The following is a 24502-nucleotide window of genomic DNA, read 5'->3' as shown; positions in this document are numbered from 1 at the left end:
ACATTGAAGGGACAAGCTTCACCTGAGTTAGACGAGTTTTATTTCACAGCGTTGGTGTACAGGATGCTCCCTCCTTCTCCCCACCAGGTGCTCCAGCTAAACTCACAGTACAGCCGGGGAAGAGGGGCTGGAGAGAGTGGGGGGGGGGGGTAGGATGGGGCAAGGGAGGAGAGCAGGGGAGGTGTAAGGGGGGGTAATTCAAGAGGTCAGATGGATTGCGGGGATGGGCACAGCCCAGAACACGCTGAGGGAGGGGAAGGGATGTAGGAGAGGAGTTGTAGAGGTAGGGGTGGAGGGGTGCAGCGGTAGGGAATCGGGGGGGGGGGGGGGGCAGGACTTACAGCTCAGAAAAGAGGTCAGTGGGACTGCGAGGCTGGGCACTGCCCAGGATTGCACCACATACAGAGCCGGTCTGATACGACTGGGCTTTGACGAAATAAAAAGGGATATGGGAGATCCTTCCTGACGACCAGCCCTGGGGGAGGAAGAGAACAGATCAGAATGGGAGGGGTCAGGGTCTGCATACACGGTCCCTATGCACTCCACTGGAGCATGAATATAGAGTGTGACCCTCCAGGGGTGGTGTGTACAGGAGAGACTCCCTGGGTCCCGAGTACAGTGGAACACGTGTGTGTGCACGCAAGAGAAAGTGAGGGGCTGGCAGGGGAAGTGTGAGACAGGGAAAAAAATTGTGTGCGAGGAGGTGGTGGAGAGAGTCCGGATGTGTGTCTGAGAGGGGTCGGGAGTGTGTGCGCGTGTTTGGGAGATAGATGGGGGGGGGGGAGTAAACATCTTCACCCAGCAACATGCCATGCCATGTCCGCGTTACCAGGATCACAACTTACCACAGTCAGCAGAGCTCCTTTTGCAAAGTTGGGGTGGAAACTGATGAACTGTGGGAAGGAGTAACTGCTGTCATGAACGAAGCCACTGCGGGGAGAAGGTGAGAGGGTGGGAATCAGTAAAAGCTTCTTCCCTCCCTTGTCTCTTTCCCTCCTTCCTCTTCCCTCCCCTCTCTGCCCTCTCCTTCTGACCCTTCCCTCCACTTCTCCCCCTCTCACACTCTCCTTTCGAGAGGTTTTTGAAGAGTCTGATCCCCAGACAGGGTATTGGGGAGGGGGAAGGGGAGAGTGAGCGAGGGGTTAAGGGACAACATTCCAGCTGATTTTATACGAACCACGGCAAGAGCTCAAACACAGGTCTGATGCGGGTCCTGAACACAGCGATGGTTGGTCGACAGCATGGACTCGATGGATCACCTGGGGTAGGGAAGAAAAACAACTGAGTCCATCTTCACAGGTCGGGTGGAGAAGTATCCCAAGGGAGGGAGACAGGAGAGGAGTGAGCAGGGAGGGGATGGGAGAGGGAGAGGGAGAGGGGCAGAGAACAACACACACAGCACCAAGGTTAGGTTTGAACCAACATTTCGGGACTGTTTGGAGTTGCACACTCAATCCCCACATGACAGTCAGCCCCAGAACGATATGAGGGACAGATGCACACAGGAGAGATGGTGGGGGGGGGGGGGAAGGAAGGGTGGACAGACACAGACCCACCCCAATCTTTTCCCCCGTGGGGGGAGGTTGAGGCTGGGGGTAGAGGGAGAGAAAGATTGTCCAGTCCGCAGGCCATAACCTTACCTTTCAGAAGGACAGCTAGCCGCTCTCCACTGGGGTCCCAAATCATTGTCTGCACCTCCCCACCGACACTGCAAGACAGCAGCAGACAAAGGCTCATAACACTCTGGGGCGACCCAGGGGTGAGATGACTACATCTGTTCCCTGATTCCCCTCTTGGCAACACCTCCCCACACCTGGTTCCCCTTGCAGAGCTCCCCCAACCCCAGGTCCCCATCACAGAGCTCCACCGACACCCCTCCCATCTCCTTCACTGAGCTCTCCAGCGATGTCCTTCCCCACCCCCAAGTCATCCTCGAGGAGCTCCCCCCACAATTCCTCTCGCAGAGCTTCCTGGAGAGGCATGGGCTGCCCACCCCACTCAACCTGCCCATCTATCCACCTGATCTCGTCTTCTAGTGTGGTCCTGGACAGATCCGCGCAGATCGAGGCATTCTTGGAGCTTCCTCCGGCTTCCAGCATCTCACCTGGGAGAGCGGAGAGAGAGAAAGTTAGTCACTAAAGGGGAGACCCTAGGACTATTCAGCCTACTGCGTCTGACCACCTCCCCCACCCCTCCACAAGGGGTGGTTGTAGATGAAGCATATTCTGAGCAGTGGTGGTCTGCAGGGATCTGTTCTGGGAGCCCTGCGCTTTGTGACTTTTTATAACTGACTTGGGTGAGGAAGTGAAAGGGTGGGTTAATAAGTTTGCAGTTGACATGAAACTTGGTGGAGTTGTGGATAGTGTAGATTGTCGTAGGTTACAACGGGACATTGACAAGATGCAGAGCTGGGCTGAGAAGTAGCAGATGGGAGTTCAGCCCGGAAAAATGTGAAGTTATTCACTTTAATAACACACAAGTTGGGGGAGGAACACACACAAATTGGTTAGGCAGCACCCATGGAGAGGAATAAATAGTCATGTTTCAGGCTGAGACGCCGAGCTCTTCCATTCCCTGCATCTCTGAGCCTAGATCTTTGGCAAGGATTCCCACCCCTCCCACACTGACCTGGCCTTCTGCCCACTCTGGATTGGATACTTTCAGCTCCAACTGCTGACAGGAAATCAACCACCTCAACTTCAGTGCTCCTCTCTCCTCCTGACACACTGTCCCATTCTGACCATCACCCTCTCTGCACCAAACCCAAGCTCACCATCAAACCCACATACAAGATGGGTACTGTTGTAGTCTGGCAGACTGAGTTCTACCATGCTAAGGCATCTCTTGGATACTTCTCTTACTTAATCCATGAAAAGCCCATCAAACCATTGTCTCCTGCACCATCACCAACCTCCAACTCTGGAGATCTCCCATCCACTAATCCACTACCACCAACCTCACAGTTCCCTTACCCCACACAGCTTGTTTTTACTCCTACCCAAGATCCACAACCCTGACTGTCTGGGTAGGCCCACTGTTTCTGCCTGCTCCACTAAACTCATGTCCGCATATGTTGACTCCATTTTATCACCCTTTGTTCAGTCCCTTCCCACCAGCATCCGTGGCACTTCACATGCTCTCGATCTCAACAACTTTCAGTTATCTGGCCCTCATTTTCACCATGGATGTCCAATCTAAATGTAAGGCGCAGCCATGGGCTCCAGCTATGCCTGTCTTTTCATTAATTACGTGGAGCAGTCCATGTTCCAGGCCTACACTGGTAACACTCCCCAACTCTTTACCTCAATGACTGCATTGGTGCTACTTCCTACACCCATGCTGAACTCATTCATTTCATCAACTTTACCTCCAACTGCCCTCACATTCACTTAATCCATCTCTGACACCTCCCTCTCTTTCTTCAAGGCATCTCTGGAGACAGACCATCTACTGATACCTTTTATGTGAGTCTTGATGACGGGTCTTGGCCTGAAATGTCCACTGTTTATTCATTTCTATAGATGCTGCCTGACCTGCTGAGCTCCTCCAGCATTTTGTGTGTGTGTTACTCTGGATTACCAGCATCTGCAGTAACTCGTGTGCAACTGATTCACTTAGGAAGGTCAAATGTGAAGCAGAGTACAGAGTTAATGGCAAGATTCTTAGCAGTGTGGAGGAACTGAGGGATCTTGGGCTCATAGTTTCCTCAAGTTTGCTGTGCAAGTTGATAGGGTTGTTAAGGCGTATCACATGTTGGTCTTCATAAGTCAGGACTGAGTTCAAGAGTCATGAGGTAATGTTGCAGCTTTATAAAACACTGGCATTCTGTTCTGGTCATCTGATTATAGGAAGAATGTGGAATCTTTAGAAAGGAGATTTACCAGGATACAGCCTGGATTAGAGAGCATGAGCGAGCTAGGGCTTTTCTATTTGGAGCGAGGGTGGGTGAGAGGTGACTTGATACAGGTGTACAAGAAGAGACAAAGGACATATTTTAAAGAAAATTGGAGGAAAGTATAGGGGGAAATGTCAGATAGGTTCTTTACACAGGAAGTGGTGGGTGCATGGAAGGTATGAAGGTAGAGGCAGATACATTAGGGACATTTAAGAAACACTTACGTGGGCACATGGATGACATAAAAATGGAGGGCTATGTGGAAGGGAAGGGTTAAATTGATCTTATAGCAGGTTAAAACAAATGAGGTACATTGGAGTACAAGAAATGCAAGAGAACACTTAAGAAAGTCAGGAGGGCTAAAAGAAGACATGAGATTGCCCAGCAGACAAGGCGAAGGGGAATCCTAAGGGATTCTACAGATATGTTAAGAGCAAAAGGATTGCAAGGGACAAAAATAGACCCTCTGGAAGACCAGAATGGTAATTTGTGTGTGGAGCCAAAACAGACGAGGGAGATCGTAAATGGATTTTTTACATCTGTATTTACTCAGGTGATGGACACAGAGTCTGTAGAAGTGAGACAAAGCAGACAGATGCAGTACCAGAGGATTGGAGGATAGCTAAATTTTGTTTCACTATTTAAGAAAGGCTCTAAAAATAAACCAGAAAATTATAGGCCGGTGAGTCTGACATCAGTTATGGGAAAGTTATTTGAAGATATTCTAAGGGACTGGATATACAAGTATTTGGATAGACACGGACTGATTTCAGGATAGTCAACATGGCTTTATGCATGATAAGTCATGTCTAATAAATCTTTTAAGAGTTTTTCAAGAAGGTTACCAGGAAAGTTGATGAAGTGAATGTAGTCTAAGTGTACTTTAGTAAGGCCTTTGACAAGGTCCCGAATGGGAGGTTGGTCAGGAAGGTTCAGTCACTCGGCATTCAAGGTGAGCTAGTTTATTGGATTGGACATTGGCTCTGTGGGAGAAGCCAGAGAGTGGTAGTAGATGGTTGCCTCTCTGACTGGAGGCCTGTGACTGGTGGAGTGCCACAGGGATCAGTGCTGGGTCCATTGTTGTTTGTCATCTATATTAATGATCTGGATGATAATGTGGTTAACTGGATCAGCAAATTTGCAGATGACACCAAGATTGGGGGCGTAGTGGACAGCGAGAAAAACGATCAAAGCTTGCAGCATGAACTGAACCAGCTGGAAGAATGGACTGAAAAACTGGAGATGGAATTTAGTGCAGATAAGTGTGAGGTTTTGCACTTCAGTGGGACCAACCAGGGTAGGTCTTACACAGGTAGATAGGGTCATAAAAAAAAGCTTTTGGCACATTGGCCTTCATAAATCAAATATTGAGTACAGGAGATGAGATGTTGTGTTGAAGTAGTACAAGACATTGGTGAGGCCTAATTTGGAGTATTGTGTGCAGTTTTGGTCACCTACCTACAGGAAAGATGTAAACAAGGTTGAAAGAGTAATTTTGCCAGATCTGGATTACTTGAATAGGTTAGGACTTTATTCCCTGGAACCTGGAAGATTGAGCAGAGATTTGACAGAAGTATACAAAATTATGAGGGGTATTGATAGGGTAAATGCAAGCAAGCTTTTTCCACTGAGGTGGGGTGGGACTACAAACAGAGGTCATAGGTTAAGGTTGAAAGGTGAGGTTTGAGGGGAAACTGCTTCACTGAGCGTGTGGAACAAATTGCCATTACAAGTGGTGCATGTGAACTTGATTTCAATGTTTAAGGGAAGTTTGGATAGGTACATGGATGGTAGGGGTATGGAAGGCTATGGTCCCGGTGCAGGTCGATGGGAGTAGGCAGTTTAAAGGGTTCAGTATGTACTAGATGGGCCGAAGTGCCCATTTCTGTGCTATTCTTCAGTATGATTCTAAAAAGTTGGCACATCATGGACCAAATCGTTCTGTGTTCTATGTAATCCCTTAACCCCTTCACCAATCAAAAACCTATTCATCTCTGCCTGAAGCACACACAATAACTTATCTTCCACGGCTGTTCCAACAAATCCCACAGATTCACCACCCTGTGGCTGAAGAAATTTGTCCTAGTCCCAGTTCTAATCCAGGCAGCATCCTGGTGAACTTCTTTTGCACCCTCTCCAGGACTTAAGAACTTTTTAAAAGCTATTAATGCTTTTTGAGACGGTGATTTAGATGCATATCATATTTTTTTACTGAGTTAAGTATTGTATGTAATTAGTTTTGCTACAGCAAGTGTATGGGACATTGGAAAAAAAGTTGAATTTCCCCATGGGGATGAATAAAGTATCTATCTATCTATCTATCAAAGTCTTAAATATCTGTCCTGTAATGAGGTGATCAGAACTGCACACAATAAATGGGGTGAGTCGACTGCCAAAAGATTCAGTCGGAGATATGGGCAGAGAAAAGGCTGATGGAGCTTAACCTGGGCAAATGTGAAGTGTTGCATTTAAGCAGGCCAAATGTAAAGGGATAGTAAACAGTCAATAACAGGACCCCTGGTATCCAAGTCCACAGTTTTCTGAAAGTGGCCACACAGGTTGCAAGGGTGGTAAAGAAGGTGTACAGCACACTTGCCTTTATTATCCGAGAAACTGAGTTCAATGTGTCAGGAAGCTATAAAATTCTGGTGAGGCTACATCTGGAGTATTGTGTGCAGTTCTGGTTGCCTCATTACAGGAAAGGTGTGGGGGCTTTGGAGAGGGAGCAGAAGAGATTCACCAGGATGCTGCCTGGATTAGAGTCAAGAGATATAAGGAGAGGCTGGACAATCCTGTGTTGTTTTCTGTGGAGTGGCAGATGCTGAAGGGAGATCTGATCGAGGTTAATAAGATTATGCAAAGGCATAAATAGAGTTGATAGTCAGAATCTTTTTCCCCAGAGTCAAAATGTCTAATACCACAGCACTTGTACTTAAGGTGAAGATGGGGTAATGCCTGCCTTTGTTAGTCGAGGCACTGAGTTTTGAGTCAGAAAGTTATGTTGCAGCTTCACAAAACTCTGGTCAGGCCACTTCTGAAGTATAGCATTCAGTTCTGATTACAGGAAGGGTATGGGGGCTTTGGAGAGGGAGCAGAAGAGGTTCACCAGGATGTTACCTGGATTAGAGAGTGTCAGCTACAAGGAGAGGCTGGACAAACTTGGGTTGTTTTCTCTGGAGCGGCGGAGACTGAGGGGAGATCTGAGAGTGGTTCATAAAATTATGAGAAGCATAGATAGAAGCACAGACAGTATCTTTTTCCCCAGGATTGAAATCTCTAATACCAGAGGATGTGGACTTCAGCTGGGGGGGGGGGAAGAGTTCAAAGGACATGGGTTGGGCAAGGTTTTCTTTTAAAACACGGAAGTGGGTTCCTGGAATGTGCTGCCAGAGATGGTGGTGGTGGATAGAGGTGTTTAAGAGGCTGTTAGACACATGGATAGGTAGGGAATGAAGGGATATGGACAGTGTGGAGGCAGAAGGATTAGTTCAGTGGGTTTCACTGTGTTGTAGCTAGCTGTGTGCGCAGACTCCTGCCCAACGCTACTCACCAGTGTCCACAAAGGTCAGCAGATAGATGACCGATTCACCCTCCACTGTGAAGAGCAAGCGGCTGCCATCTGGGCTCCAACACCCAGTCTGTGAGCAGAGATCAAAGAAGAACAAACCAGATGTTGGAAACACAAAACAAAATGCTGGAAACTCACAGCAGGATGGAGAATCTCCATCAGATCATAGTTCATGCAGACAGTCCCATTTGTCCATGTTTGGTCCATATCCCTCTAAACCTTTCTTATCCGTGCAACTGTCCAAGCATCCTTTAAATGTTGTTAAAGTACTAGCCTCAACCATTTCCTCTGGCAGCTTGTTCCACACACGGACCACCACCGGGTCAAAGTGTTGCCCTTCAGGTCCCTATTAAATCTTTCTCCTCTGACCTTAAATCTGTGCCCTGATTCTTGATTCTCCAACCCTGGGACAAAAGCTGTGTATTCACTCTATCTGTGCCCCTCATGGTTTTATACACCTCTGTATGGACACCCCTCAGTCTCCTACACTCCAAGGAATGAAATTGCAACCTGCTCAACGTTTCTCCATAACTCAGTCCCTCGAGTCCTGGCAGAATATTTGTCTATCTCTTCTGCACTCCTTCCAGCCTAATGGCATCTTTCCTATGGCAGAGTAACTAAAACCGACCACTTGTACAGCTGCAACTCTGAACTCCTATACTCACTACCTTGACTGATGAAGGCTAATGTCCCAAATATAAGCACAACGATTCTGTAGATGCTGCTACACACATAAAATGCTGGAGGAACTCAGCAGGTTGGGCAGCATCTGTGGGGGGGGGGGGGGGGTAAATAGTCGATGTTTCGGGCTGAGACCCTTCATCAGGACTGGAAAGGAAGGGGGAAGATGCCAGAATGAAAAGGGTGGGGGTGGGAGAGGAGTACAGGCTGGCAGGAGATAGGGGTAAGGTGGGTGGGGTAGGGGAGGTGCGATGTAGGAATATGGAGGGCTGCTAAGTTGAGCACCTTCACTCTGTTCACCGCAGAAGGCAGGATCTCCTGGTGGCCACCTATTTCAAGTCAGTTTCCCATTCCGACAGGTCTGCCTATGGCCTCCTCTACTGCCACATCTCATTCTGTTTTGATAGCTTCCAAACTGATGGCATGAACACCGATTACAGACCTCTTTCTGGGTGTTCACTACACCTCTGGTCCCCTCTCACCCTAAACCTGTGCCTACTGGTTCATGGGGAAAGGACTGTGACCATCCACTTTATCTACACCCCTCGTGTTTCTATAAAGCTCTGTCAGGTCACCCCTTGGCCTCTTTCACTCCGAGGAAAACAGACCCAGCCTGTCCAGTCTCTCCCGATAACTCAACCCTCCAGTCCCAGCAACATCCTTATGAATCTCCTGCTCAATCCCATCCACTCTATCACTGCAAGACCAGAACTGTACGTAGTACTCCAGGTGAGGTCACAACAACGTCTTGGGTAGCTGGAACATGACATCCCAAACCCCTGTACTCAGAGCCCTGACTGAAGGCCAGCATGCCAAACGTCTTCTTCACCATTCTGCCTACCTGTGAACTGTGCCACGTGATAATTATGATCTATATCTGTGTACCTGTACCCATTATTCCTCCATACTAAACACTCCCGTCATTTACCGGTCTCCCTGTGTACCTGTACCCCGAGCTCGCTCTGTTCGAAAAAAAAGGGCCCTGTTATTTACCGGTGTTTTGTGTATCTGTAGCCCGAGCTCCCTCTGATCTACAACACTCCCCTGTCATTTCCCAGTGTCTTGTGTGTTCCTGTATCCCAAGCTCACTCTGTTCTACAACACTACCCTGTCACTTACCAGTCTCTCTCTGTGCACCTGTACCCCGAGCTCCTTCTGTTCTACAGCACTACCCTGTCAGTTACCAGTCTCTCTATTTACCTGTACCCCAGGCTCCCTCTGTTCTACAACACTCCCCTGTCATTTCTCGGTCTTTCTGCGTACCTGTACCCCGAGCTCCCTCTGTTCTACAACACTCACCTCTCATTTACCGGTCTCTCTGTGTACCTGTACCCCAAGCATCCTCTGTTCTACAACACTCACCTCTCATTTACCAGTCTCTTAGTTTACCTGTACCCAGAGCTCCCTCTGTTCTACAACACTCCCCCTGTCATTTACAGATCTTTGTCTGTGTATATGTACCCTGAGCTCCCTCTGTTGTACAACTCTCTCCAGTCATTTCCCGGTCTCTCTGTGTACCTGTACCCCAGGCTCCCTCTGTTCTACAACACTTCCGTCATTTACCGGTCTCACTCTGTGCACCTGTACCCCGAGCTCCTTCTGTTCTACAACTCTCCCCTCGCATTTACCGGTCTCTCTGTGTACCTGTACCCCGAGCATCCTCTGTTCTACAACACTCCCCTGTCATTTACCAAACTTTGTCTGTGTATATGTACCCTGAGCTCCCCGTTGTACAACTCTCTCCAGTCATTTACTGTCCACTGTGTACCTGTACCCCAAGCTCTCCCTGTTCTACAACAATCTGTTTACCTGTACCCCAAGCTCTCCCTGTTCTACAACGATCTGTTTACCTGTACCCCAAGCTCTCTGTTCTACAACAATCTCTGTGTACTTGTACCCCGAGCATCCTCTGTTCTACAACACTCCCCCTATCATTTACCAGTCTCTCTGTGTACTGTACCCCGAGCTCCCTCTGTTCTACAACTCTCCCCTCTCATTTACCGGTCTCTCTGTGTACCTGACCCCAGGCTCCCTCTGTTCTACAACACTCCCCTGTCATTTCTCGGTCTTTCTGCGTACCTGTACCCTGAGCTCCCTCTGTTCTACAACACTCCCTTCTCATTTACCAGTCTCTCTGTGTACCTGTACCCCAAGCTCCCTCTGTTCTACAACACTCACCTCTCATTTACCGGTCTCTCTGTGTACCTGTACCCCAAGCATCCTATGTTCTACAACACTCACCTCTCATTTACCAGTCTCTTTGTTTACCTGTACCCAGAGCTCCCTCTGTTCTACAACACTGCCCCTGTCATTTACAGATCTTTGTCTGTGTATATGTACCCTGAGCTCCCTCTGTTGTACAACTCTCTCCAGTCATTTCCCGGTCTCTCTGTGTACCTGTACCCCAGGCTCCCTCTGTTCTACAACACTTCCGTCATTTACCGGTCTCACTCTGTGCACCTGTACCCCGAGCTCCTTCTGTTCTACAACTCTCCCCTCGCATTTACCGGTCTCTCTGTGTACCTGTACCACAGGCTCCCTCTCTTCTACAACACTTCCGTCATTTACCGGTCTCTCCCTGTGTACCTGTACCCCGAGCTCCCTCTGTTCTACAACACTCCCGTCATTTACCGGTCTCCCTGTGTACCTGTACCCTGAGCTCCCTCTGTTCTACAACACTCTCCTGTTATTTACCGGTCTCCCTGTGTACCTGTACCCCAAGCTCCCTCTGTTCTACAACACTCCCCCTGTCATTTACCGATCTTTGTCTGTGTATATGTACCCTGGGCTCCCCCGTTGTACAACTCTCTCCAGTCATTTCCCGGTCTCTCTGTATACCTGTACCCCAGGCCCCCTCTGTTCTACAACACTCCCCCTGTCATTTACTGGTCTCTCTGTGTACCTGTACCCCAAGCTCCCTCTGTTCTACAACTCTCCCCTGTCATTTACTGGTCTCCCTGTGTACTTGTACCCTGAGCATCCTCTGTTCTACAACACTCCCCTGTCATTTACCAAACTTTGTCTGTGTATATGTACCCTGAGCTCCCCGTTGTACAACTCTCTCCAGTCATTTACTGTCCACTGTGTACCTGTACCCCAAGCTCTCCCTGTTCTACAACAATCTCTGTTTACCTGTACCCCAAGCTCTCTGTTCTACAACAATCTCTGTGTACTTGTACCCCGAGCATCCTCTGTTCTACAACACTCCCCCTGTCATTTACCAGTCTCTCTGTGTACTGTACCCCGAGCTCCCCCTGTTTTACAACACTCCTGCCATTTACCGAACTCAATCTGAGTACCGGTCATTTAGTGGTCCCTCTGTGTACCTATACCCTGATCTCCCTCTGTTCTACAACATCCCCTGTCATTCACCGGTCTCTCAGTGTACCTGTACCCCGAGCATCTTCTGTTCTACAACACTCCCCTGTCATTTACCGGTCTCTTTCTCTACCTGTCCCCTAAGGTACCTCTGGTCTACAACACTCCTCTTATTTATCTCTAACCCGAGCTCCCTCTGTTCTACAACACTCTCCTGTCATTTACCAGTCTCCCCGTGTATGTGTATTTTGCTGATCAAATTACTTTGAACCATTTTATCACCCAGACCACCCCCTTTGTCGATCCTGCTCTGTCACACCGAACTGGGTTGCTGTTACATACCTGACACCTGCCCTTCAGTGTGGGCCATCGGTCACAGGTCCACGTCCGAGTCTCCCACACCCTGAAGGAAAGAGAGAGGGGGAGATAGTAAGGGTCCAGGAATAACAACAGTCTTGGTGCAAAGGGCTTCTCACTAATTCAGACCGGATCCTGTAACCAATCCTTGACTTGTGATCCCACAAGTACCAATTATACATCAGTTTCCATGACATGTTCGCAACTTTTGGCGGTCAACTGCTGTATCCGTGACCTGAGAGTTGAGGGCACAGCTCAGCACATCACAGGAGTCAGCCTCACCTCCATGGACTCTGTCTACACTTCTCACTGTCTCAGTGAAGCAGTCTGTCTAATCAAAGACCCCTCCCACCACAGACATTCTCTCCTCTCCCATCAGGTAAAAGATACAAAAGCCTGAAAGCACCTGTCATCAGGCTCAGGGATAGTTATCAGAGCATTGAATCACCTGCTGGTACAAGATAAACTCTCTCTCAATCTACCTCATTTCTGATCTTGCATTTTACTTTTAATCAATATTGCACTTTTCCTGTAACTGTGACACTTCATTCTGCATTCTGTTATTGTTTTATCTTGTTCTACCTCAATGCACTGTGTAATGATCTGATCTGTAGGGACAGTATGGACGCCAAGATTTACACTACATTTTATATCATTCGAAACCCTTCCTATTCACGTACCTGCCCAAGTGCCTTTTAATTATTTTTTCATGTGCCTGCTTCAACCACTTCCTCTGGAAGCTCAGTCCATATACCCTCTGGTATAGAAGTTGCCTGGCCATTTCCTTTTAAATCACACCCCTCTCACCTCAAACTGGACCCTCAACCCCGATACCTTACCCTCGTCACCCCTCTTCCCAACACCCACCCATCTCACCCACTCCTCCCCCACATACACCCACCTGAAAACAGCAGAGGGGGTGGCAGCCAGGATCCTGCTGCTGTCAGGGGACCAGGCCAAGAAGGTGACACCCCCTCCTCCAACCCGCTGCAGGGGGACACAGCTTTCTATGGCAACATCCCACACCTGGTGGAGAGAGAAAAAGGAAAGGGAAAGGCAGGAAGGATGGATGACAGGGGAAGGGGATGGGTTGGGCAGAGGGAAAGGGGATGGGTTGGGTAACGAGAAAGGGTCACTGCGAGTACAGCCCCTCACAGCCTCCAGGACACCCCAAACCTGTCCTCGACATCCTCTCCCAACCCATCCCCTACTCAGACCCCCCAAATCTTGACACCACCCCTCGAACATTTCCACCTAACCCGCCTCCCTCGCCACCTTTCACCCCCTTCCACACTTCTACCTCTGCTTCTCAACACCCCACCCCTACCCTTCAAACCTCTCACGCAGACACACACGTCCTCCCCCCCCCCATGCCTCTCTGCACTCCCCCAAAACCTCCCTCTCCCCAAACTAACTCCATCCCCACCACAGACCATGAAGCAGCACAGGAAGAGGTTCAGCTCTCTGTCTGAATCCATCTTAATTTCAGGGAGAGGGTCAGTTGTTTATGGAAGGGGAAAGAAAAAAAATCACAGGGAGATGATTGGTGTCTACAGGGGTCACCAGGAGAGAAAAATATCAGAATCAGGTGTATTAGCACTGACGCGAAACTTGCACAGTGCAAGACATAAAAATTACTATAAGTTACAACAAAAAAAAGAGGAAATAAAGCAGGAAAGAAAGAAAAGTAAAGCTTAGCTTATACGCCAAAACATACAGTGAAATGCAACAATCAGCAGTCTGAGGAGTGTGCCAGGAGCATCACAAGTCCAGCGCCACAACTCACATAGCAGGCCCACATCCCATCTTTGGAATTTGAGAGGAAACCAGAGCACCTGGGGATAACCATGAGGTCACAGGGAGAACATACAAACTCTTTATAAACAGTGGTGGGAATTGAACCCCAGTTCAGTGATCAACTGGTGCTGAAAAGTGTCAGGGTTAAATTCCCACCAGAAAGAAAGAAAAAAAAGGATATTTCAAACAAGCCAAGTTTGTCCAACCTCTCATTAAAGCTCATGCTCTCTAATCCAGGCAGTATCCTGGTGAACCTCTTCTGCACCTCATAACAACCTTTTCCTCCATATCAACAAAAGAGCTGGTCATTGACTTCGTTGAAGGGGAATTGTGTACATGCTCCTGTCTACACCACCAGTGTTGAGGTTGAGAGCTTCAAATCCCTAGGAGTGAACATCACCAATAAACTGCACACAGACTCAAAGGGCAAGAAAGCTGATCAACGCCTCTACTTTCTCAGGAGTCTATAGAAGTTCTGCATGCCCCTCTCGACCCTCACCAATTAAAAAAAAATTTAAAATTGAAAGCTTCCTACCTGGCTACATCACAGCTTGTCACGGCAACTATTCTACACATGATTACCGTTGTGGACACAGCTCAGCACATCACAGAAGCCAGCCTCCCCTCCATGGACTCTGTCTACACTTCTCACTGTCTCAGTGAAGCAGCCAGAATAATCAAAGACCCCACCCACCCTGGACGATGCTCTCCTCTCCCCTCTCCCATCGGGCAGAAGATACAAAAGCCTGAAAGCACGTACCACCAGGCACCAGGAGAGGGACAGATTCTACCCCACTGTTACAAGACCATAATAAAACAGCCCCTAGTACACCAAGTTGGAATTTTGACCTCACAATCTACCTCATTACGATCTTACACCGTATTGTCTACCTACATTGTACTTTCTCTGTGACTGTTACGCTTTATTCTACATTCTGTTATTGTTTTACCTTGTTCTACCTCAATACACTGTGTAATGATTTGATCTGTATGGACAGTGTGCAAGACAAGCTTTTCACTGTACATGTGACAATAATAAACTGATTCCAACTTAGGATAAAGGAAAGAGGGACAATTTTTTCCACACAGAGGTCAGTGAGTATATGGAACAAGATGCCAGAGAATATGGTTGAGCCAGGTACAATAGTACTCGTTAAGATGCAGTTGCAGAGGGAGGGGAGAAGGAAGAATGTGGGACGGGGGTAAGAACAGGGGGTTGTGTAAGAAGGGCTATCACGAAGGTCCATGCTGTGTTCTTCTGAACTTACCAACATGGAGGTGTCCAAGGGCGAAGCGGTGACCAATAGGTCTCCCCGTGGGCACCAGGCTATGGAAGTAACAGGGCTGTGTCCGGGATGGGAGAGAACTTGGGCACAACCTGATGAGGGTCTGAGAGAGGGAAAAGCAAGATTACTTTTGGACTAGAACATCCCCCACCACTCCAACTTGGGAGTTGGGGTTAGTTAAAAACTTGCCCCTCAGGTCCTTATTAAATCTCTCCCCTCTCAACTTAAACTGTAACACTTCATTCTGCATCCTGTAATTATTTTGCCTTGTTCTACCTCAATGTATTGGTGAGGTGAAATGATCTGTGTAGATGGTGCGCAGAACAAAGTTCTCACCGTACTTTGGTATATGTGATAATAATAAGCCAATTTACCACTCTGCCTTCTCCCTTACTGGCCCTCCCCTTCTTCCCTCCCTCTTTGTCGCTCCACCCACTCTCCTCAGTTCCTTCCTCCCCTTTCCCTACAAGCCATGCCTTCTTCCTGTCTGTGCCCTCTGTAGTTACTGAGGAGATGTGTTTCCCCCAACCCTCCCCCCTTGTTACCTGGTAGAAAGGGAGTTGGGGTCCACGTTCCACACCAGCACGCCACTCTCACAGCCGGCAGCCAGGACTGAGGCACAGAGAGGCTTCCAGGACACACACGCCACACTCCTCTGCAGCCGGTGTTTGAGCGTAGGCACTGTGTCACTGCAAGAGAGGGCTTAGCATCATCGAGGGGTCAAGGGAGCTGGGGTAGTGAGGAGAGGGGGAAGGATAGAGATCAGTGCCACAGTGGGACGGGCTCTACAGTCAGACATGCTCCACCCACTCCTCCCACATCAGACTGCACCCTCAAGTGAGTGGGAGGGAATGGGGGGGGGGGGGGGGGGGGGGGAGGGGAAGAGGCGATATCCTCTTACCTGCCGGCCCTATAGATGCGTATGGAGTCATCAAGAAGTGCGAGGGCGCATTTGTTAGTGTGGGGGTGCCAGGCAAAGGCACGGAGACAACCCTCCTTCCTGGGAACATGGAAAGAGAGAGTGAGTGGTAGCCATTAGGGAATGGCAGAGGGGGAGAGAGACACCTCCTCGTCCGTCAGAACAGGGTGATCCTTCCCCATCCCACACACCATGCAGCTCTTCCAATTCTAAACCACCATGCTATTTCATCCATCTGCACCTATCCTGCATTAGATCTGCCGCACTGGGTGCAGAATAAGGCCATTCAGCCCATTGTGTCTGCTCTCCCATTCAAAAAAAGTTGATTTTTTTTCTTACTCTCAACCCCCTTCGCCCTGTCACCCTTAACCCCATCATCAGAAGCCCACCCACCTCTGCCTTCAACAAACCGGATGACTTGGCCTGCACTGCCCTCTGTGGCAATGAATTCCACATTCACCACCGTCTGACTGATCTTCGTCCTTGCCCCAATTCCAAAGAGATGGCCCACAATTCTCAGGTCATGCCCTCCGATCCTGGACTCTTCCACTGATGGAGACGTTCTCTCTCAGGCCTTTCAAAATTCAGGTTTCAATGAGATCCCACCCCACTCCCCCTTCTCCCCAATTCTTCTGACCTCAATTGAGCACAGGCCTGGAGACATGAAACACTGCTCACACAAAAAGCTTTTCTTCCTGGGATTGTTCTAGTGAGCCTCCTCTGGACTCTCTTGTATTGTCTTGTTTATTAATTGTTGTACTGCCCTGCACTGTTTTGTGCACTTTATGTAGTCCTGTGCAGGTCTGTAGTCTAATGCAGTTTTTATGTTGTTTTACATAGTCTAGTGTAGCCTTGTGCTGTCTCACATAGTCTAGTGTAGTTTTGTGTTGTTTCATGTAGCACCAGGGTCCTGGAGGAACGTTGTTTCATTTTTACTGTGTACTGTGCCAGCAGTTTATGGTTGAAATGACAATAAACTTGACTTGAGTTGATGTGGTCTAACCAACACCTCAGCAATACATTCTTACACTCTTGTTTGCAGTCCTCTTGAAATCACAGAAACCAGCTTTCCCTTCATGGACTCTGTCTACACTTCCCATTGCCTTGTTAAAGCAACCAGCATCACCAAAGACCCACCCACCCTGGACATTCATTCTTCTCCCCTTCCCATGAGACTGAAGATACACAATCTTGAAAGCACACACCACCAACCTACCCTACTGTTGAATGGTTCCCCAGTACAAGATGGACCTCACAATCTAACTCGCTGTGGCCCTTGCACCTTAATGTCTACCTGCACTGCACTTGCTCTGTAATTGTTGCACTTTATTCTGCATTCTGATTGTGGATTTCAGGACATTTGGGAAAACACACACCAGACCTCATTGAGGGTGCAGCAGTGGAAAGGGTGAGCAGCTTCCTGGGCTCCAGTATCTCAGAGGATCTATCCTGGGCACAACACACTGATGTAACTGAAAAGAAGGCACTCCAGCAGGTATATATCATTAGTTTCGAGACTTGGTACGTCACCAAGGATTTCTACAGATATACAATTCTGACTGGTTGCATCACAGTTTGTAATGGAGGCGCCACTGCACAGGATCAGAAAAGCTGCAGAAAGTTGTAAACTCAGCCACTTCCATCATGGGCATTAATCTTCCCACCACCCAGGACAAGCCCTCTTCTCATTACTACCATCAGGGATGAGGTACAGGAGCCTGAAGACTCACATTCAACGATTCAGAAACAGCTTCTTCATCTCCACTAGATTTCTGAATAGTTCACCAACCCAATGAACACTAAATTGCTATTTCTCTGTCCCACAATTTATCTATTTCACCTTAAGTGAGATTTACAGTAATTCTATGCCTTGTAGCCACAAAACAGGACATACAGTATGCCAGTGGTAATAAACGTGATTCTGATTACGAAAACTCCCGGGGATACCACAGACACTTCCTCAAAGCAGGTGAGAGGTCAAGTCAGACGGACTAACAAATCAGGCAGGCCAGGCACCGAGGATACCAGAAGCTGGAATCCAGAGTAACACACAGAGTGCCGGAGTAAGTCAGCATAGAAACAAGACCTGCAACCTAACTCATCCCTGCCAAACAAGGTGTCTACTTGAGCTAATTCCATTTACCCACATCCCTTCAAATGTTTCCGATCCACGTACCTGTCCAATCGCTTTTTAAATGTTGTTAATGTACCTGCCTCTATCACTTTGGGTACATACCAGGGAAGGAATTTCAGCGAACAGTAGGGCATTGACGAATGTTGTAGAACAGAGGGAGCTCGGGGTACAGGTAAAGAGACAAATAAATGACAGGGGAATGTTGTAGAACAGAAGTTCCCCAAACTGTTGTCATAGGTAAACAGGATAGTGAAGAAGGCATTTAGTTCGGTGACCTTCATCAGTCAGAATATCGGGTACAGGAGTTGGGATGTTACATTGCAGTTGTAATGTATGAGATGTTTGTCAAGCTGGACCTGGAGTAGTGTGCACTGATTTGGTCACGCAGATAATAGGGAAGATGCCATTAAGCTGGAAAGAGTGCAGAGATTCACGAAGATTTACTGAGACTCAATGGATTCAATCATGGTGAGAGATTAGGCAGGTCAGAACTTTATTCTTGGAACACAGGAGACTGAGGGTTGACCTTAGCAAGGTGTATAAATCCAGGTTGCCACAGACAGGGTGAATGCGCAGTTTTTTTCCTCCAAGGGTTGGGTGTAATGAACTACAGGGCACAGGTTTAAGGAGTGAGTGGAGAGATTTACTAGGAAATTGAGGAGCAATTTTTCCACTCAGAGGAAGTGGTTGAGGCAGGTACATTAACAACCTTTGAAAGGAAACGGACATTTACATGAATAGAAAAGGCTTATATGGGCATGAGACAAACGCAAGCAAATGGGTGGGGATCAGGATCAGTTTTGTGCTGTATGACTTTATGACTCCGCCCATTTATAAGTGATCCCTACAATCTCCCGATCACCCCAGAGACCACACCCCACATTCTCCCCCATGTGGTTGAATGGACTCACCAATCAGTGACCTGTGTGAACTGTGCAAGAAGTTCCTCGGTGCTCAGCTGTGGAACAACAGAGGCTTGAGGGGTTCTGTCCAGAACAGCTGACCCAGAGAGACTCCTCCCCAACCCCTGACCCCCAAAGTATCTGAAATATCTGACCCCTCCCCAACCCCTGATCCCATAGTGTCTAGAACATCTGACCCAGTGACCCCTATCCAACCTCTAACCCCAGTCCCCACACTGTCCAGAGATTAATCTCATCCCCAACCCCACTGACCAGTCACCCAAAACCACATTCTCCATATCTGACCAATTAAACTGTACCCCCGACTCAAATGACCCCACCTAATTTCAATGACCTTTCCCACCAACCCCACTGACCTCTCTCCAACCCCTTTCCCAAAACCCACTGATCCTTCTGCCAAACCTCTAAGCCCCCCCCACTCCCGCTGACAATATTCCCTCTAATTTTTCTTTAAACAGCTGCATGGACCAACCATTGCTGAGCAGGAATTTCAGTCTGAAAACTGTACCATACTTTAAACCTTATTTCGCAGGGGTGGGAGGATGTGAGCTACCAACTTTCGTTCTTGTTTAATGTTACAATTTGTAACAATGTTGTAGCTTGAAACACCAACAGTTTTAATTTGCTGAAACTCTAAAATGGTTTGAAGTAAAGGTTGCATACATTTATTATTTAGAAATACATGGACTATATTCATTAACAAATAATTACAGATATCTCACAATTATATTAACATAGATTTCAAAATTCTATTACCATAATTTTAAAATTAACATCACATAAAATTCCAGCCACAGGTTACTGCGCGGCTGTGCACTGCATAGATTAAAGGGAACAGTGCCCACTGAACCCTCCCCCAACCCACTGGCCCCCTACCCCTAGCGCCAACACACTGACCCCCCCCCACCCTTTACGAGCTACAGACCTTCCCGACCGCTGACCCCAGTACCTACCCTGAGGTGGGGAGACAGTGACCCGTAGAGCGATGATACCCAGTGGCAGAGGGTCAGAGCAAACCCAGACACCGTCCTCAGCACATGCGGCACTGCAGGTAGATAAACATGGGTCAGTTAGCAGCAGCTCCACCGGCTGGGTGGTGGGGGTCGAACATCACCCAGGGGGAAACAGGAGAGGCATGGGGGGGGGGGGGAGATGTAGAGGTGAGAAGAAGCAGTGAGTGATGAGACAGTGACTGAGAGTGAGTGATGGGGAGGCAAGGTGGGGGCACTACAGCAAGGAGAGAGGGATAGTGAAGAGGAAGTACCACAGGAGGGGCAGTGAAGAAGGGTGAGGAGGGAGCACTATGACAGAAGGTGGGAGGACCTACAGCTAGCTGTTCCCTTTGCCCTCTCCTCATCCAGCTCCAGTACCTTCATCAGCAGATCTGTTCACCTCCTCCAGAAGTTCATAGATTCCAGAATCGTGCCTGAAAGACACAGAGTCAGATCAGCAGAGTGCACCCCTTGAAGCTTCCTGCAACTCCCACAACCAAGAAGGGTTCCAGCCTTGCACCCCCCCCAAACCTCTCACCAGGCATTGGCGCTGCGTTTCCACACCGGCTCACTGTGGGAGAGGAATGCTGCCTTGGCACTGTGCTCAGACCGGCCGTGAGGTTTCAGGCACTCCCTATGGATGGTCACCGGGGCAAATCCAAGAACCTGGGCAACAAAGAGGAATCAGAGTTTCAATATGTATGTGGAGGGAGCTTCATCGTCTGACCGCAGGAGTGTGATGGGACAATGTGGAGAAGCCTCTGAGTGAAAAAAAAACCCTCAGATTCCCCTTAAATATTTCACTTTTTACCCTTAACCCATAACCTTTAGTTCTAGTCTCACTCAACCTCAGTAAAAAGAAAAGCCGACATAAATTTACCCTGTCTTTATCCCTCATAATTTTGTGCACCTCTATCAAATCTTCTTTCCATTTTCCTATGCTCCAGGGAATAAAGTTCAAACTTAACTCGGGTCCTCAAGTCCCAGAAACATCCTTGTAAATTTTTTCTGTACTCTTTCAGTCTTATTGATATCTCCCCTGTAGGTAGGTGACCAAACCTGCACATAATATTCCAAATTTGGCCACACCAACATCTGAAACAACTTCAACATAACATCGCAACTCAATACGCTGATTTATGAAGGACAATGTGCTTAAAGCTCTCTTTACGATCTTATCGACCTATGACACCACTTTCATGGGATTATGGATCTGTATACCCAGGTCCCTCTGGTCCACGACACTCCTCGGTGTCCTGCCTTGGTTTGCTCTCCCAAAGTGCAACACCTCACACCTGCCATTTTTCCAGCTGGTCCAAATCTTGCTGTAAGCTTTGATAGTCTTCCACACTATGCCCCCAATCTTGAGGTTATCCACAAAATTGCTGATCCAGTTTACATTATCATCCAGATCATTCATATAGATGACAAACAACAATGGACCCAGCACTGATTCCTGCCGGACACCACTAGGCCAGTCAGAGAGGTAACCACCTACTACCACTCTCTGGCTTAACCCACAAAACCAATGTCCAATCCAATGTACTACCTCATCCCGAATGCCAAACAACTGATTGAATGAATGCTGAACTCTATCCCTGTTAACGCAATGGGAAAATGAAGTGAAGGTGTATGTCCAGAAAATGGAGGAAATGCGGGTGAGGGCAGCATGAACAGTGGAGGAAGGACATCTCTGATGTTCTGGAAGGGAATAGGAGACAAAGGAACTGAGAAAAGGGAATGTCATTTTTTACAGGAGATAGAGTGGGAAGAGCCATAGATTTATAAAGGTTGTCAGTAGACAGTTTGTCTTCAGAGATGGATAGAGGGAGATCAAGAAAGGGGAGAAAGGTGCGAGAGGTGAACCAAATGAATTTAAGGGCTAGGTGGACATTGGAGACCCTGTCTATCTAAATACTCATACATCCAGTCCCTTAGAATATCTTCTAACAACGTACCCACTATTGACATCAGGCTCACCAGCTTATAGTTTCCTGCATATTCTTAGTCTTTCTTGAACAATGGAATAATATTAGCTTTTATCAGTAGGGCATTCAGTATAAAAGTTGTATAAAACTCCAGTTGGGTCATACTTGGGGTATTGTGTGCAGTTCTGATCACCCTGTTACAGGAAGTACCATTACTCCAGTAAACACATTGATAGAATTATGAAGGTGCCACATTAGTGGCTACACTTCATTAGGAGTTTGATGCTATTTGGTCTGCTACTAAAGACACTTACAAACTTCTATAGACGTACAGTGGAGAGCATTCTGTCTGGCTGCATCACCACCTGGTGTGGAGGCTCCGATGCAGAAGATCACAAGAGTCTGCAGAACAGTCCATGAATGCTAACTCACTATTTCTCTTTTGCACTAATCATTTTTTGTAATTTACAGTATTTTTAGTGTTTTGCACTAAACTGTTGTCATCAAACAACAAATTCACTACATATGTCAGTGATAGTAAACCTGATACTGAAGGATTTGGAGACAGTGCAGAGAAGTCCACCAGGATTAGAGTGTATCAGCTTTCAGGACAGGTTGGAGAAACTTGGGTCATTTTCTCTGGTGTGTCAGAGGCCGAGGGGAGATCTGATAGAGGTTTATAAAAGTAGCAGAAGCCTAGACAGTATAGACAGTCATAAACTGTTTCCCAGGATTGAAATGTCTAATACCGGAGGATGCACATTTAAGATGAGAGGGGTTAATTTCAGAGGAAATGTGCAGGGCAATTTTTTATTTTATACACAGAGTGATATGTGCCTGGAATGTGCTGACAGGGGGGATGGTAAAGCCAGGTATGATAGAGGTGTTTATTTGCTCTTCCCTCCCCACCAACATACACTCCCTCTCTCCATCCCCCTCCTTCCACTCAACCTCTGTACTCATTTTCCCACCAACACCTCCATCAACCCCTCCTTCCCTTCCTATACCTCTCTGACAATAACAGGTGTCTTAAGAGGCTGTTAGGCACAAGGATGTGCAGGGAGTGGAGGGATATAGACATTGTGGAGGTTGAAGGAATCAGTTTAATTCAGTACAGACACTATAGTCCCTCCACCCCCTCTCATACACTTACTCCCTGCATCTTGTTCCCCATACCAGGAACATCTTCCCCTCCATGCACCTGTGCCTTACCTGTGTGTGGAAGTTGTGGAAGTCTTCATCGGACTGTGTGCCAGTGACCAATTCGTTGTTGACCTCATACAGAGTGACACCACAGGTAGGTGGAGGGAAGAGGGCAAGGGAGATCATCCTGCGAATGGCCGTCCGAGTGTGGGGAGCTGAAGTGAGTAGAAAAGCAGAGAACTGATGGAACTTCCTAACTTCCCTCCTCTGCTCTTCACCTCCCACACCACCTTCCCCTCCATGCGCTCCCTCCTCCCCACCCACAAACCCTCCGTGCTCTCCTCACCCCACCCACATTCGCCTACCTGTGCTCTCCCCCTCCCCACCAACCTTCCCCTTCCTCTGCTCTCCACCCTCACACCCCTCCCACCTATCCTCCCTCTCTCTACTCACTATCCTTCCCTCCTCCCTTTCCCTCGACGCATAGCTCCAGCTATCCATCGCTCACTGCACCTCCATCTTTGTCTGATGTCACTATCCTTCCCTCACGGTAGCTCACTCCTTCCTTCCCTCATTCTTCACACAAAATCCTACCCCACCCCACCCTTTCTTCTCTCACTCTACTTCCTGTCCTCTCTCGCTCTGAAACACCACCTATCTCCATCGCTTCCACACTTCTTCAACTTATGATTTCCCCATCCATTCTTTCCACTCCTCACCTTCCATCTCTTCATACCACACACAGCTTCACTTCGTTCTTCTCGACACCATCCATCCCCTCTTCCCCTTTCCTCCTCTCCTCCTTCACCGTCTCTCTCCGCCCCCCACTTCCCATTTGTTCCTCCCCTCACCTTTCCTTTTCTCTTACTACTTTCTTTTTCTTTTGTTTCCCTTCCTCCACACCTCCGTCCCCGCTTCAGGCCTCGAACCTCACGTCACTCTCTGCTGCCAAGACAAACCTCTGGACAAATCAGCAGGTTAATTCGCCAGCAGCCAGCCAATCGTGAACGTTTCTACTTCTACGTTCCTCCACTATCCAACAATGCCCAAGCGGTCTTGGAAATCAAGAGACAAAAGCCGGAAAATAACATCCAATCACCATGAGCAATGGAACGGAGTGCGCTTCGTGTGGAGGGACCAGACGAATCAGATTTCAGCAGAGCCGTGAACAACAGTTGGGAACACTTTACAAAACGGGTAGTCCAATCACCGGGCGAAAACTGCTTGAATGGCAGGTTCGCACAGAGGCCGGCGGAAAACGGTTATACATCGTCACGCGACGAATGCTGCCTATCAACACTCTCCCGTCATTTACCGGTCTGGCTGGGGACCGGTAACCCGACTTCCTTCAGTTTGTCAACGCTCTCCAGCAATTTACCGGTCGATCTGAGTAACGATACCCCGAGCTTCCACTATTCGTCATATCCTATCATTTACCGGTCTGTCTGTGTATGTTTACCCCGAGATCTCTCTGATCAGTCACTCTCTATGTACCTGTAACCCTAATTCACTGAAATCTACAATAATCTCCTGACATTTACCGGTCTCTTTGTATGTACCT

At 48.1% G+C, this 24502-nt stretch overlaps 1 protein-coding gene across 5 annotated transcripts; it reads right to left on the bottom strand.

The window, feature by feature from the left end:
• Positions 1-22: 22 nt before the first annotated feature.
• Positions 23-24048, bottom strand: aaas (achalasia, adrenocortical insufficiency, alacrimia). Of its 5 annotated transcripts, none has more exons than XM_073071202.1 (17): positions 23901-24048; positions 23011-23156; positions 20409-20536; positions 20249-20304; positions 19832-19923; positions 18867-18913; positions 15804-15902; positions 15448-15591; positions 14885-15005; positions 12721-12845; positions 11805-11865; positions 7446-7533; positions 2020-2104; positions 1641-1708; positions 1178-1259; positions 846-930; positions 23-475 (listed from the first exon to the last, which is right to left on the bottom strand). In XM_073071202.1, the coding sequence occupies exons 2-17, from the start codon at positions 23125-23127 to the stop codon at positions 338-340; spliced, it is 1536 nt and encodes a 511-aa protein (XP_072927303.1). In that variant the 5' UTR covers positions 23128-23156; positions 23901-24048; the 3' UTR covers positions 23-337. The 5 variants fall into 5 exon arrangements, with proteins under 5 accessions (XP_072927303.1, XP_072927301.1, XP_072927302.1 ...); XM_073071200.1 differs by having other exon boundaries at positions 23793-23920; XM_073071201.1 differs by lacking the exon at positions 23901-24048 and adding an exon at positions 23810-23900.
• Positions 24049-24502: the final 454 nt, after the last annotated feature.

The sequence above is a fragment of the Hemitrygon akajei genome, chromosome 18, assembly GCF_048418815.1.
Source record: "Hemitrygon akajei chromosome 18, sHemAka1.3, whole genome shotgun sequence".
Lineage (NCBI taxonomy): Eukaryota > Metazoa > Chordata > Chondrichthyes > Myliobatiformes > Dasyatidae > Hemitrygon > Hemitrygon akajei.
This window is presented reverse-complemented; position numbering and strand designations above follow the sequence as displayed.

What these genes read in the sequence shown, in the direction of transcription:
- aaas (XM_073071199.1), bottom strand. An exon ending in CACTGTCTCCCCACCTCAGG is followed by an intron (nt 18,914 to 19,831) that starts GTAGGTACTGGG and finishes GTTGTTCCACAG; the next exon opens with CTGAGCACCGAGGAACTTCT. An exon ending in GCTGACCTTTGTGGACACTG is followed by an intron (nt 2,105 to 7,445) that starts GTGAGTAGCGTT and finishes CCGCTCTCCCAG; the next exon opens with GTGAGATGCTGGAAGCCGGA.